Raw genomic sequence first — 14,757 nt, 5'->3', positions numbered from 1 at the left:
TACTTTTGGACAAAGTTGTTGAGGAAGATGTAAAACAGTATTATAGAAGACAGGACTTAAAGGATGGAATAAAAGTATTTGGTACCCCAGAACCAGGAAATATCATCAGGCAGTTAGTATCTGCTCTCAGCTTGTGGTCTGAGATATTATCTACAGAATTGTAGCAAGTACTTCTCTGAGGAAATTACATTTTTTCTTGGGTGTAGCGAAGGCAGCTGGCAGTAAAATTTTTGCTTCAGATTATCTTGAACTGTTCCGATGAGAAAAGACCAAGATGTTGGTTTAGCGTGCTGAGATACTCAGCAGCTGTGTGCTGAGGGAGATGATCTATTGCATAGTAAATCTTTACGCTCTTGCTTTTCTGTTTCCCTTAAACAGTGCATCCCATAGCGAGTGGGTGTCTGTAATAGTGCCCTGTGCCTGGGCAGATTCACGTTCTCTCCATTTCAGTCTGCATTCACTTCAGTTTGTCTGCCAGGGTGGTAATCTGCTGATTTATTTCCCCGGGAGTTGTCTCTTATAATCTCAGTTTAAACTGTTAGTAAGATAAGTGAGGTTTTATTGATGTGAGATATATGAGGTGAAACTGCATTTTAGAAACCTTTTTTTTTCCTTACCAATTAATATCAAGAAACATTTTCTATTCCTGGCAAGCTCTTTAACACCTTCCTTACAGGAACTTACGTGGGCAATGAGAAAACTTAGCATGCTAACAAGCAGGGGTTTTGTTTGTTTGATTGTTTTTTAATGGAAATCCATTTTTTAGGACAGAGATCAACCTCTAAGTGATGGGATTAGGAAGACTGCTTTCACAGAGGAAGTGCCTGTCTTGGTACTCAGCACTTGTGCTTGAGTTTCCTTTATCTTATCTGAAGTTTCTCTGAAGTACCACTACAGATGGATAATGGATTTGATTTATCTCTCATCTGATGATCTATGGCAAATTTCTGTATTCCTTTTCTTTCACATGTCATTTCCTTTCATTCATTTTCCAAGTTAAAAAATGCATATGCTTTGAGAGAGGAAGTTGCGGTTTTGGTGGTATCTCTACATTGCTGTGATAGACAGATTCTTAAAGGCCTGTAATTGCAAAACAGGGAAATATCACCCTGTGAAGTCTCAGTTTCAGGACATTAACAGAGTCTAGATTTGTCATTCAAGAGGTTGAAAGCCATATACATTGACAAAAAATAAGTGCATCTTGAAGTGTAGTACTGATTATGATCAAATCAGTAACTCCCTTAAAATACATTGCCTTTGCAACCTGAAACAGGTGTATTCTTTGTCCTTCAGTTACAACATGGGTTCAGGAGCTGAAGACCTGTTACTTCAGAGTACTGTAAGCAGATGTTGGTGTTATATATGTAACTGGCATATGCTATTGTTTTCTGGCTTAGTCATTTTTTTCTATTTTTCTGCTTTTTCTACTGCTCCTTTATTTTGATTTTGGAAGATGTTCTGAATTAGTTTCATTTTACCTTTTTTCAGGCAGTGCAAAATAATTGCTTAAACGTGTCAGATCTTGTATCTGCTGAGAAAAAAGTTAACATCATGATTCTTGCTGATAGATCATAAACATGACTGACACTGTTTATTGTACTTCTGTTTTTAGAATAATATATAAATGCTCTATGTGTGACACTGTGTTTACTCTACAACCTTTGCTCTATCGCCACTTTGATCAGCATATTGAAAACCAGAAGGTGTCTGTTTTCAAGTGTCCAGACTGCTCTCTTCTGTATGCACAGAAACAGCTTATGATGGATCATATCAAGGTGTGTAGGCATCTCTTGTTTTATTCTTAGATACTATTTATCATGCGATATGTGTTTTGAGAAAATGCTGTAAAAAAGGCTCAAAATAACAAGAAAGCTGCTGGAAGAAAGAGATGTTAATAATTCCAAAAGATTAAATTGTGAATATTGTTTTCAGATGTTAGTCTTATATTTCATATGGTTTTCAGCATCTGTGATGTAACCACTTACTATTTCTACGTGATTGTTTATTTTGATATGCTAGGAATATCTTAGTACATTGCATTCAATATGTTATTTTATGAAAATTAAATGAGGAGATAATAATGTATAATAATAATATTAGAGTACATTGATCCAATCCTAATAACTGTTGAGCCTTATTTACAGTATTTAAAGTATTATTCCCATTGTTAGTAGTTGTGAATGCTGAGCACGTCACAAAATGGAACCTTTAATATTCAGAACTAACTGGGGGGAACCCGTACGTTTCTCAAATGTAGAAATTTTGTGTGTGGTGTCTGTGTGTGTGTGTGTGCACATGAACACATGCACACTTCAAAAAAAAGAACCTGAAGTGGATTTTTCATCAATATCCTTATAACTGCTTGAAGAATTTGACTAGAAAAGACTTATTGCCATCCTTGCAAATCATGTTATTAAGAATCAGCAGTCCCCTGGCTCTAACTTGCTAGCTATACACTTTAAGTACTCCGTTACCTTGTTTTAAATACACCAAGTCTGTTAGCAGTGCTGAAATTTCTTATACATTATTATCATTATCTGGTGCCTGGCAACTGTTGAAGTGATTTAAATAGTAAAATTTATATACAGAGTAGTGAAAAATCAGTTATCTTTCTTGCCTGCTAAAACTATCATTTTGCATTTTAGCCTCAACTATGGTACTTATAACCTTAGAAATCACTAAAGTTGCATTGAAAACAAGATCAGAATTCTTGCAAAAACAGCTGGTTTTAAAGCCAGTTTTAAACATGAGTTGGAGATAGGGAAATGTCCCAAGATGTTCAGAAATGCAAGGACAATGTATTTTCTTTGTTTCTGAACTAGTTTATAAATATAAACAGTAAGAATCATTTTAGACTTATGTCAGATACCTTAAATGGTCCTCTAATGCAGCAATGCAAAGTCATATTTTCTAATTCCTTCAATCTACATGTATCGCTTCTTTTCTAACTAGTTAGGCAAATTCCATACATTGGAGTGTATGTCTTATGTACATAATTAGTTTTTCTTGAATCAGGTATTTTTGTGGAAGTGATGTTACATACGTATTTCTTTAAGATCTGAAAACCACTTTGGGACATGATGTTACTGTAGTTAGAGATAGGAGCTATTCTTATATGTTAGGGTTGCTCAGCATCTCTCATAAAGTTACACTTAGTTACCTATGTTTTGGATACTTTTTTACATTTTGGCTGTAGTTTTCCATGCCAGTATTTGTACTTTTGTCCAGTATATTCTTAGCATGTTACACTACAAATGATGCAGACAATTCTGAGAACAAAACTAGTGAATTAGAACACAGGCTTTCAGTAACAGCATTACAGCTTTTGTTCAGAATTGCTAGTGCTTTTACATTTAGGATGTGTGTATGGTATTAGGAACAACAGCAGAAAAGTGTAAATTGGACTTGACTCTAGGGGGAAAGAAAAAGACAGTAACAGGGTATAGATAAAAGCAGAAAAGGACACAGGGAGAGGAAGAGTGCTCAACAAGGGCAGAGCTCATCCCAGCTGCAACAAACATAATTGTTTGATATGGCTAGACATAAAGCAGCAAGGCAGAGAAGACTTGGATGAAAATAGAACAGAAAGGGTTAGAAAGAGGCTCAGAAGGAGGTTATTTAAAGCTACAAAAATAACCTAGAGTAATTCCTGCAGATGGGAAGGTATCTTGTTGGCAAAATGTATGTCTTATTTTCCTCTAATGGCTTGCTACAAAAAAAAAAAAAAAAAGGAACAGCCAGTGATAACAGATAGTGAAGGTCTGGACTGGAGGCATAACACTTAAGTCTAGTGGTGGTATATACTGTCACTGTGACTTCAGGTTACGCTTTAATGCTTTGGGATTATTTTTAAGAAACTAAATTTCAGATACTACATTTAAAAGACATAAAGAAAGTTGAGCACTAATGCCTTACATGCTGATAAGTTAAGATGGGATGGAATCTCCAGATCGATCTCCAGTTGCCTGAAACTAGAGGACCCTCCTTCCCCGCACTCAGTGCTTGTACTTCATCTCCTAGTGCAGTGAGATACCCCAGAAAACTTCTTCCTTTACTACACAATTTTAATTTATTCTTAGAAGCTGTCAGTCAATCCTGTGCACTTTGCTTTTTAATAATGTCTTAGCTTTTAAAAGTACTGGCTTTCTTTTCCAGTCGACTATTCAAATAGAACGTGTTCTACAGATCAGGTTGATATTTGCAGTACAACATGCAGGTAGTCCCAAAAGCCACACGATTCACAAAGAACTTGGTACTATAGTGTTACACTGGAGAAGCAGATTGGTATACTTACATTGTCCAAATCAAGAATATATTAGATGCTTTTTGTTTCTGAAGTTACCTGCATGTTTAGGGTGGCCAGACACATTGTCCACAATAGCTATAATGCAGATCAATATATGAGATGATTAGAATGCTGTCAATGTAAAGGGCAAGTCTTTTGGATGTGAAAAAGACCTTGACAGTGGATCCATGTTCAACAATACGTTAAGCCTGGTTTGCACTCATCTTTGTTGGCCCAGAACCCTGCTGATTCATTCCTGTTGAGTCCATGGTCATATATGAAACAGACACACAGCTGAGGTCCAGGTCTTCCTGAAACAGTCATCTTCTCTGTGGGCTGAGGTATCACGCCACCATGCGACACTGGCTCCATAAACAGGGGAGCTGCAGAAGTTTTCCCATCATACTAATCAATTACCTAATCTTAAAGGCTAGAAATACATCAGTGAGGAAGGATCACTACCTAAGAGCTGCAGGGTGCTGAGCAGCTTGTAAGGCACTTAGCTGTTCCCGCCAGTCCCGCACACCTTTGATTCCAAGAACCGATAGCAGTGTGTAGCCCTAAGCAGTTATAACCTGAGCATGCAGTAAGACGGGGCTTAGCACAGGCTTAACATAAAACATTAATATATCCTAAAAAACATAATTGCCTGATCTTTCCAGAGTTACCTTTTCTTGTCTTATTTACCGATGCTCCAAGTCAAAACTTGTCAGTAAAAACCCTGCCTTCTTGGAAATCTCTCTTTAGACACACAGTTTGAAATGAGGATGTTCAATAAACTACATTAGGTAAGTAAAGCAAGAAACTGAACTTAACCTAATGTACTTCTTGAGCCCTTTTTTTCTCTTTATTCAACAGCAATTTATACTTAACCTACATAGTCTCATTTTTTGTGAAAATATCCAGCCACTGAATGAAAATTACTACTTTAGCTATGGCTGGTGTCAGTGTTGTTGGCTAGTTTCTGCCTGTGCTAGACATTGTCTATATTTAATCATTGTTTCTTTAAGTTAAAAATGTGATCTGATGAAGTATGACAAAGAAGTAAATGGAGACTCATGTTTCAGTAGGTCTTCTGCATTTTGTCAGTACAATTGTACACAACTGTGTTAGTTGTTTGCTTATATATATATATATTTTTATTTTATTGTAGTCAATGCATGGAACTTTGAAAAGTGTGGAAGGGCCACCAAACCTGGGGATAAATTTGCCTCTCAGTACGAAACCTACAAATCAGAACTCAACCAGTCACAACAAAGAGGACACAAAATCTGTCAACGGAACAGAAAAGTTAGAGAAGAAATCTCCTTCTCCTATAAAGAAGGGAGAGCCTAAAAAAGTCACTAGTCGTGGCTGGACATGTTGGGAATGTGATAGGTTCTTCACTCAGAGGGATGTTTACATTTCCCACATGAGGAAAGAACATGGAAAGGTAAATGAATAATACCTAATTACAAAAAGTGAGTTAAACCTGAAATATTGTCTTTTTTTTTTTTTTCAAATTGTTGTGGTTTTGTAATTAATTCCTTTAAGTTCCATCATTATTTTCCTCTGTTCTTACATGTATGTCATCTTTCTCTCTTTTGCTTCTTGGTTTTTGTCATTTTCTACATAGTTCTTTTGAGAAAATCTACACATGCTTAGTTAATTGTAGGCTTGTTCATCCAGTACCAACATTTCTTGAAGATGGAAAGAATGAAAGATGTTCCACTATTTCATCCAAGTCTTCTAATCTGATCCAGATTATTTTTTCCTTTGTGATTTCACAGTTCCTTCTGTCTTGAAAATTCATTAGCTGTTAAACTTAGGGAATGGAATCTCAATTTGCTGGTCCAATGAGCACCAAACAGCATTTCATTTTAAAGCTAGACTCACTCTAACATCAAATCATTGCTCTAATCTTACACTTGCGGGCTCAGGCAACAAGTCAGCAGAGTTGAGCAAGGTGGCATTTTTTATTTAAGGCAGCTAGATGTGAGATAGCTTACTTAAAACTGACTGAAAGTGAAATATGGAAACGCTGTAGTCTCAAGTCAGCAGAAAGACAGGCTGATGTCCTTGATGCATTCTATAACGTTTCCACTTAAATTAAAAGGACTGGCAGGTGGACAGTGGTGAAACTGAACAACTTTCTTCTGCTACTGCTTTCAGGGAAGAGAGCAACAAAACTGACTTTTTAAATTTAGCTTAAAAAGGAAAAGAATAGTGAAAAACATAACTTCACAGTGCAGTTTGAGGAGTCTATCTTCATACATTGCAGTGCTGCAAGCTAGAGTAAAGCAAAAAAGCAAAAAGTTTTGTTATTTAAGATGAATTTTCCATTTTCAGTTCAGACTTCATTCTTCCACATAGTATCACATTGTGGATTTGGCTACCAAGCTCAGTGAAGTCAGTGAAATTCTTTGGGTTGATTCAGTTTGAATCAGACCCTGTGCTACTGCTTGTAGCAAACACATAAGTAGTGAGTGATTCGTATATGTAGCACTTATGATTTGCATGAGGTTACTCAACTGCATGAGTATTTACAGAAGTGAGGTCAAAGTGCTAATTGTCAAGCACAGAACCAAAAGGGGAAAAGTAAATTTCGGTTCCTTTATTGGTTTGGTTTGTTGTTTTTTGTTGTTGTTGTTTTGCTGCAATAGTGTCTGTGTCCCCTGTTGCCTTGCCTGCATTAGCTCTCCTGATGGTACTAAAACTGTTGTACCCACCTATAGCAAGGGTTGAAACCAGAAGGTGGTTATCAAAGTCAAAGTGAGCCAAGACTGGGAGACACAAAAGCTGAAGATTACACTGACCCAAACATCAAAAATGAGCAGGGGCTGCATGGGAGGAAAAGATGCCAGGGAGCTGGGCTTGTAGGCAGGATTCAGGGCAAGGAGAGCATGGAACTGAAGGAAAACCAGGCGAGTAGGAATTAAAGGCCAGTTCCACAGAGTCTGGACAAAGGAGCAAGGAGTAGCAGGGCAGCATTAACCCAGTGTCATGAACAGCCAGGAGCGGTGGTGCCGGGAGCAGTGCAGTTCCTCACCCCCCAGCGGGCTGGGCGCTCTGCCGGGGTCCTCTGCTGGACCCTGCGTAGCTGTGGGTGGGACTGGCCAGGGCAAGGTGCAGCCCGATACTGCAGCACCGCGGTCGCCTGCTGTCCAGTCCTGGCCTTTGCTGTGTGCCAGGAGCAATGGCCTGATTCTTCCCTCAACAGAGAAGCAAGGAATTAAACTAAAGTACTGTGCTGCACTGAAGAGAGAGAGCAGGGCTGGAAGGGACAGCAGATTTATTTTGTCTAAGTGATGAAGAATCATCCAGAGTGGAAAAATCTGTAGTTTTCAGGATGCTGATATGCTACAATAAATGATAGCACATTTTCAGAGGTTTCTGTGTCTCTTCAAATTTCAGTGCTTATCTCTGAAGCTGTGTTGTGCAAATTGTTTTATTCTGTTTCTAAACATTTTATGGAAAGGCTGAAAATGCCAGACTGCTGAGTGTCATCTCTAATTTTCTTATGACAACTTCAAGCAAATAGCTCCCAAGCCTGACTGAAAGACCATTTTCATGCTCATCCTTGCCTTCGGTAACTCCCACTCTGTTCTTTCAGCCACGTCTGAGAGATATTGCCTTCCTGCTGTAAAGAATGCCGTATTCAGGCTGCATAGCTACATTTCCAGTAACCCTTGGAACAAAACACACAAAAACAAATGATTATGATTCACAGAACTACATTTTCTTTTACCTGGTTCTCCTTTTACAGTTTGAGGGCGTGAAAGTTGGACAAACATCTCTGTTTGGTTTCTCCTGTTGCTTTAGAAGCCCATTTTTGCATTTCTGTCTGTTGAAGTCACTAAGGAATTAGTGTTAATTGCTTCAGTTTCAAGCCTAGCAAGTATATTTGTGACACTTATGCTATGGAGCGTCTATAAAGAAACTCCATAAAATATGTTACAGTCCCTGTAGTATGACTGAACTAATTACTTACTCCTGATCCTGTAACACTCATACAATCATAGTTTAGTTTTCTTTCAAAATCAGTCCCTTTAGCAGCATGTAAAACGTTTTGCCCATTAGTGCAAATACTAACTCATCAATGCTTTTAGTGGCAAACAGAAGTAGGTTCAAGCTCAGATACACTTACATTTTACACTGATACAATTCTTTAAAACAACACAAAGCAACACACCTCCCCATAATACTGTCACTTCTGAATGAGCTGGGGAATCACATCCAGTCTAATCAAAGCTACCTCAGAGTGACAGAAGGCAAGTAAAAAAATATTAGTACCATATAGATAATGCTTGTTCAATTAATTACAGTTTCTACAGTATAGGCCAGGGCTATTTTTTGATTGAATCCTTAATATGCCTTCACATTCTGCTTTAAGCATCCGTAAATTCTTCTCAGAGTACTGCAGTCAAAAGCATACTGCAAAACCATACTGCAGAATGTACTGATTAATGCATTTAATTAATTTGTTTGGGAATATTTCAGTTTCCTTGCTACAACTACTTGGGCTGGTAAGACAGGCCATTTGGACTGAGTTCTAGGATTGACGATGTGCTAGTAAATTTAAAGGATAGGACCATGTCATTCGTTCTTGGATCTTTTATAGCTGACAGTTTTGGAGATGTTATTTCTTCAGATACTATAGCTCCTGTGGCTGTGTTCAGCTGCAATGACACGGGTGGAGACCACTCCATCATTTTTAACTTTTCTTTCTCCTTACACTAAACTAATAGTAATATAAGATCCATAGAACTCCCCAAGTAAATGTTCCTCAAGCTGACATCAGACCATCTCTCCTCATGACTTTTTTGAGCCCTATTATCACATCAGTATTCATGACGTTTTGCTATGGTCACTATTTAGTATGTGCCCTTCGCCTCTTTTCTTGTGGGTGATTGGTAATCTCTCCCTGTCAGCAGCTGCAGAAGCAATTTGGTGACGGGAAGGGTGAGATTACTTTATAGTGAAAGCAGATCTTTGACCATGCTACCTTTACTGGTCCAGAAATAATCCACTGATTTTCTGTGCTTCTTTGATGGAAGAACTTCACCCACAGTTTGTGGTACCAGTTTACAATTTTGGTAGGTGCATGTGTAATTCATGCTGGTCACATTGTTTTGAAAGAGCTTTAATTCCTCTGACTCCTACAGTGTTGCTGTAGGAATGGTGTATAGTTGAAGATGCAGTGCCAGACACTAGTAAGTATGTTTCTTTCCTATTGTTAAAGGATTTAATGCATGCACTACTTTTACTTAGCTTTATTTAGTTAATGCATTTTTCTTCTTTTAAAGCAAATGAAGAAACACCCTTGTCGACAATGTGACAAATCTTTCAGTTCGTCCCATAGTTTATGTCGTCACAATCGTATCAAGCACAAAGGCATTAGGAAGGTTTATACATGCTCGTAAGTTCTATTTATTTATTAAACATACTAGAGACAGACTATAAGCCAACAAAAACATTGTTAATTGAATTTATCTTCTTAACTGTATAAAAGCAAGTGTCTTGTTCATTAAAATGAATCATTTATTTAAATACATTTTAATTGCATTATATTAAATACTATATTAAATATGTAAATATTTAAAAACAGTCCAAACTATTTGAGCTGTTCTGCCTGCATGAAACATAACAAACTACTCAGAACACATGTACGTAAAGTATGCAGCTTTTCAGGAGCTTTAGCAAGCAAGTCAGGAGTTCTACTGAGCTGAGAGTTTCCGTGGCTGATAGTTTTACAGTGGTGAATTTGGTGTTTAGTAGTCTCTGAAATATACAAACCACTCTTCTAATCTGCAAAAGTCAATATTAGTAGTATTTTTCTCATGCATAAAACAGTGTGTAATGTCAAAAAGTCCTCAGTGATATTTAAGTGGCTGGAGAGAGAACACATAATGTAATAAAAAGATCCATGTCAATCAGATAAAACATATAATAAGAAACTTTCTGCTCTATCTTTATGTGTATGTATACATATATTTGTATTTGCATACTGTGGAGCTAAATTCGATGTTATGATAAGGATGATATGCTCACAAGTTTTATTCTGACCCATGCTTCCTACCATTTTGGATATTATCTTCAGAGAACTTCTTTCTCATTTTCTGTGAATACAAGTTGCTCAAACATTTGTAGTTTTATTTTGTAGTTGTTCTCCTTTTCTTATAATACTTACCCATATGATTGATTGGAAAAGTATTGTCACTGTAATAGATTGTCCTGTTGTCTGGATTTATTTACTAGTTCTGTTCCCATTCTTCAGAATATTACATCTTTTTTTTTAAACATGATATTTGAATCTCTGCATGTCTGCTTTGTGTTTGTATAGACACTGCCCAGATTCAAGGCGTACTTTTACCAAGCGGTTGATGTTGGAAAAACATATTCAGTTGATGCATGGCATTAAAGACCCTGATGTAAAAGAAATGACTGAATCGACCAATATGGAAGAAAGGGAAGTAAAAGAAGATACAAAGGTAATTTCTTGGATTTCACTGAAAGTGAGATTTTTTTGTGAGTATACATTCAGGATCTTTAAATAGATGCAGATATTTTGATCCCATAAGATTTTGATCTGTGAAGTAGAGCCCCCAAAATGTCTCAACGGTTACTGCAACAAATTCTATCCTGCTTGAGCTATAACATGTTTTTTGAAAGACTTTCAGTCTAATTTAATCACTAAATCATAGAGAATGTAACTCTACTTTTGGTGGTTTGTTTCATGAGCACCTTTCAAAACTTCTGCAACTAAGTCCTCTCATAGCTGTAGAAAAGCTAAAGGTTGCATAGAAGCATTATGAGCTTATTCCAGGTACCCAGCCTTGAGCTTATTTGACATAAATTTTAGAGTGAAACTGCTTTCAGTCTGATGATGAGCGTTAGGAGGAAAGCAAAAATAAGAAGACAGCGCTGTCAAAAGACTTGTTACGTGCAGAGTTTAACAGCTTTATATATATATATATTTTTAAGTGTTAGGGGCGCTGTATGATGAAGAATTTCACATGTGATAGCACAACCAGAGCTGATAGTAGATACACAAACATACATGTTTTTTAAAATTTATTCTTGTCTTTTACATGACTCTTTTTCAGCCCAACATACTGCCTTTTTATTTAAGTGTTAAAAATGTGGCAGCTATATACATTGTCTTCTGAAATATCATGGAGTGTATCCAAGCTACGTGGGATGTAGAGGATTGTAAAGAAATATTCATGTCAGAAAAGTAACAACAAGAATTAAAAATAAAAAAAAAAAAAAAAAAAAAAAAAAAAAATATATGTTTAAAAATTTTTAAAAAAAAAAAAAACTTGCAATATTAGTTCATCCTTTGCCATTGTGTTCTTTTGGCTACTAACAGCCAGTAGATAATCCATCCTGTCAAATTTCAGTTATGAAATATTAAGTGCAATTAAAATACAGTTTCAGAAGGTGGTGCTAAAAAGTTCTTAGACTGATACTCCATGCACAACTGTAGTCACATTGATGTGTACTTGGATGCAGTTACACTGGCAAGTATTTAATCATGTTAACACAGTGCATTAGATACTGTTGCTTTATCAGAGCTGACAAAATCTACGTGAAATTTATAGTAAAGAAAACCCTTACTTTTCTAACATGTGCAACATATATTTGCACGTATTATTTCAAATACCGTATTTTTCAAAGTTGTACAGGAATCTACCACTGGAAAGTTTTTGCAGTTTGCAGTCACAGTCATGGAAGTCACTACATATTTATGCTTACACAAAATGCTGTTTATGGCTTTTTTTTAGGTTCCTAGTCCAAAGCGTAAATTGGAAGAACCTATACTGGAATTCAGGCCTCCACGAGGTGCAATCACACAACCACTGAAGAAGCTAAAAATAAATGTTTTTAAGGTTCACAAGTGTGCTGTCTGTGGCTTTACAACAGAAAATCTTCTCCAGTTTCATGAACATATTCCTCAGCATAAATCTGATGGCTCTTCATACCAATGCAGGGAATGCGGACTCTGCTACACATCTCACGTGTCTCTCTCCAGACATCTCTTCATTGTACATAAGCTGAAGGAGCCTCAGCCAGTGTCAAAACAAAATGGGTCTGGGGAAGATAATCAGCAAGAAAACAAGCCCAATCATGAGGACGAGTCATCTGACAATACGGTATCAGACAGAAGATGCAAAGTGTGTGCAAAGACTTTTGAAACTGAAGCGGCCTTAAATACTCACATGAGAACACATGGCATGGCCTTCATTAAGTCAAAAAGAATGAGTTCAGCAGAAAAATGATCAGATTATTTGGGACACAGAAATTTCTCTCCACATTGGAATACTAATGACATTTTTGTTACAGAAAGTTCAAGGTATAATAGTGTTAACAGTACTGTTCAGGCTGTTGCAATATATTCTGCATAAAAATGTCCCCTTCACCTCATTGTCTATACCCTCAAAACCATTGAAGCAGTATTTGAGTTGAAAAGAGTTTGTATATATTTAAACTAATAACTTTTATACTCTTTGTTACGTGTTTGTATTGGTATCTAGTGGAAAATTGTTTTTTGTTTTGTTTCTGTTTTTTGTAGTAAGTTTCTCTAAAACAGAGTTCTTAATGCTGGGGCAGTTTCTCGGGTTTCTTAAATGAATGCTTCTGAAAGAAAGTTTAGCTAATGGGAGTGCATCAGAAGGCAGTGCTTGGAGGGGAAAAAATGAAGAAAGAAAACAAGCCAAGGAGAGATTTTAAATTCTACAGGACTAGTGTTTCTAAATGAGTAAGGAAACTTTTAAACCTTCTCTCTACAAAGGAAAGAAAAAAAGAAAAAAAAAAAAAAGAAAAAAAAAAAGAAAAAAGAAAAAGAAAAAAAATTATCACTGCGTGTGTAAAGTGCAGTGCTGGTTTTAGGTGTCAACACCAAAACAGGTGCAGACCCCCTAGAATGATAAAGTACTTCTGAAAAGTATAATTGCACAACTATATATGTATCATGAAGTAATTTTTAGACCATCAGGTGCTTGTGATCAAAGCTAAAATAGTTATAAAAGGGCTGGGCTGCTCTGGATTAAATAAATAAGGTGTAATTAGAGGAATAGGTTTATAATTATGATGTTTTTTGTCATGTAATTTATTAAACATATAGAAGCGAGTACACAGCATTATGTATTTTCCTTAATTTCTGGTTATCAAAATAAAATAGTTAACCCTTGCTGCAGGGGTTGGTGTTTCCCAGCTCTGTATGCTAATGCCAAATGTTCTGGTGCTCAGTGTTACATACAGCCACAACTGTCAAGAAGCTAACACACCAGCCTATGTAAGTATTACTGGGGCTTTCAACTTTAGCACAGATCTTACGATGCTAGTTCAGCCATTTCAAAAGTGTATCTAATATCACTAGTTATGCTTTCACAAAGTACAAAGAGGTACCATACTGTCCCTTTCATATATTGGTCTCTGTGAGAGTTATATTTTTGGTTTGTTTTTGCATTTTATACCTTGTATGTATCCCTATAAAATTTTTTGTACTTTTTTTTAAAACAAATCATGTATATATAGATAGCTGCATGATATATGGTAGTAATTGTTTGGTTCCTTAAAAGTCTTGCTGCTGTCAGATGTTACTATACACTATGTCCATTACAACTGTATTAAACACATTTCATATGTAAATAAATGTGGAGCATTTTGCCCCTAAAGATTTGTGAGATTCTGTTATTTATCATTAAATTTTAACAATTTTAACAATTTTAAAGATTGAAGTGTTTGAAAAAATACGGATCCTTCTCAGCCACCTCTGTAAACCTTCTTAATCATTCTGGGAATTGTGTATCAGATACGTTAATTCTGCTTTGTCTCTTCATCCTCATTCTTAAATTGATTCATTGGTAAATGCTTATCCCATTTATATGACTCACCCATTGAGTGGTTATGAGGCACTCCATCCTAAAACAGCTGGCAATGCAGGATCTTAGTGTGTAATGTACACTGGCCATCACTGCCCTTCTCATTAAGTGTATACCTCTTTAATACTTGTTTGTTGATGTGCACTGTCAACTGTACAACAAATGAGTTATCACTATGCAGAATGGTGTTTTGTACACAGTGAACAGATAATAAAAGTTAAATTTTCACAGCCATTATTAATACTTCTGTTTGTTTTACCACATCATAGTGCTGCACCTCCACGGGATGCTGTGAACCAATAACTTATGTCATTGTCACTGTGAGAAGCAAAAGTCACTGACAAGCCAGTAGTGCTCGAGCCATCTGAAAGTTGTTGGGGACTATGTGAAACCATTCAGTGGTCACAGGCCTCTTCCTGGGTCAGACGTGTGGTGTAAGGTCCCACGCTGCCTGCTCCTTGTAATTGGCACCAAATGGGCACGTGGGATTTCTTTTTGCCTGGGCAGTTGAGTGGAGTTCAGCTTCTTGGCAGTGGGCTCTGTTCAATCCTTTCTAAGTGGAAGAAGGATTTAACTCTAAGTAATCTTGTGAAAGGTTCAATGGAA

The 14,757-nt window shown here is 36.7% G+C and overlaps 1 protein-coding gene across 9 annotated transcripts in view; it reads left to right on the top strand.

The window, feature by feature from the left end:
• The window catches only part of ZNF532 (zinc finger protein 532), a 45,881-nt gene extending 31,500 nt beyond the window's left edge, over positions 1 to 14,381 (top strand). For all 9 annotated transcript variants that reach the window (XM_032206524.1, XM_032206520.1, XM_032206523.1 and 6 more), the window contains 5 exons: positions 1,613 to 1,775; positions 5,439 to 5,717; positions 9,571 to 9,683; positions 10,608 to 10,755; positions 12,052 to 14,381. In XM_032206524.1, the coding sequence (XP_032062415.1) occupies positions 1,613 to 1,775; positions 5,439 to 5,717; positions 9,571 to 9,683; positions 10,608 to 10,755; positions 12,052 to 12,546 (1,198 nt within the window). In that variant the 3' untranslated portion in view covers positions 12,547 to 14,381. The remainder of the gene's footprint in view (positions 1 to 1,612; positions 1,776 to 5,438; positions 5,718 to 9,570; positions 9,684 to 10,607; positions 10,756 to 12,051) is intronic.
• The last annotated feature ends 376 nt before the right edge of the window (positions 14,382 to 14,757 follow it).

The sequence above is a fragment of the Aythya fuligula genome, chromosome Z (assembly GCF_009819795.1).
Source record: "Aythya fuligula isolate bAytFul2 chromosome Z, bAytFul2.pri, whole genome shotgun sequence".
In the NCBI taxonomy this organism is placed as follows: Eukaryota; Metazoa; Chordata; class Aves; order Anseriformes; family Anatidae; genus Aythya; species Aythya fuligula.
This window is presented reverse-complemented; position numbering and strand designations above follow the sequence as displayed.